The 256-nt window shown below is 34.8% G+C and overlaps 1 protein-coding gene across 1 annotated transcript in view; it reads right to left on the bottom strand.

Moving 5' to 3' along the window:
* The window catches only part of LOC119594240, a 33,581-nt gene that overhangs the window by 28,626 nt on the left and 4,699 nt on the right, over positions 1-256 (bottom strand). Inside the window, 1 exon segment of the mRNA XM_037943309.1 lies at positions 15-179. Coding sequence (XP_037799237.1) covers positions 15-179 — 165 coding nt within the window.

Raw genomic sequence — 256 nt, 5'->3', positions numbered from 1 at the left:
AGAAGTCAACTCACCAAAGTTTCATCTCCAAGGTAGTGAATAATGATATAAGCTTGTTTTTTTCTAGATATGGGCATCTCTGTATCCAGTGCTGTCACATCAACAAGTCTTTCCCAAGTCACTCGGGCAAATGCATCAGATTTTACTCCATCACTTGGATCAACAGACACATATTTGATCTGAAATAATTAAGCAAAAACCTTTATTACTACTGATAAATATAAAGTCTGGATCATAAAGCCTACAATCTTATCTA

Source organism: Penaeus monodon, chromosome 33 (genome assembly GCF_015228065.2).
Source record: "Penaeus monodon isolate SGIC_2016 chromosome 33, NSTDA_Pmon_1, whole genome shotgun sequence".
NCBI lineage: Eukaryota > Metazoa > Arthropoda > Malacostraca > Decapoda > Penaeidae > Penaeus > Penaeus monodon.
The sequence above is the reverse complement of the archived record's forward strand: the minus strand, read 5'-3'. Positions and strand labels throughout refer to the sequence as shown.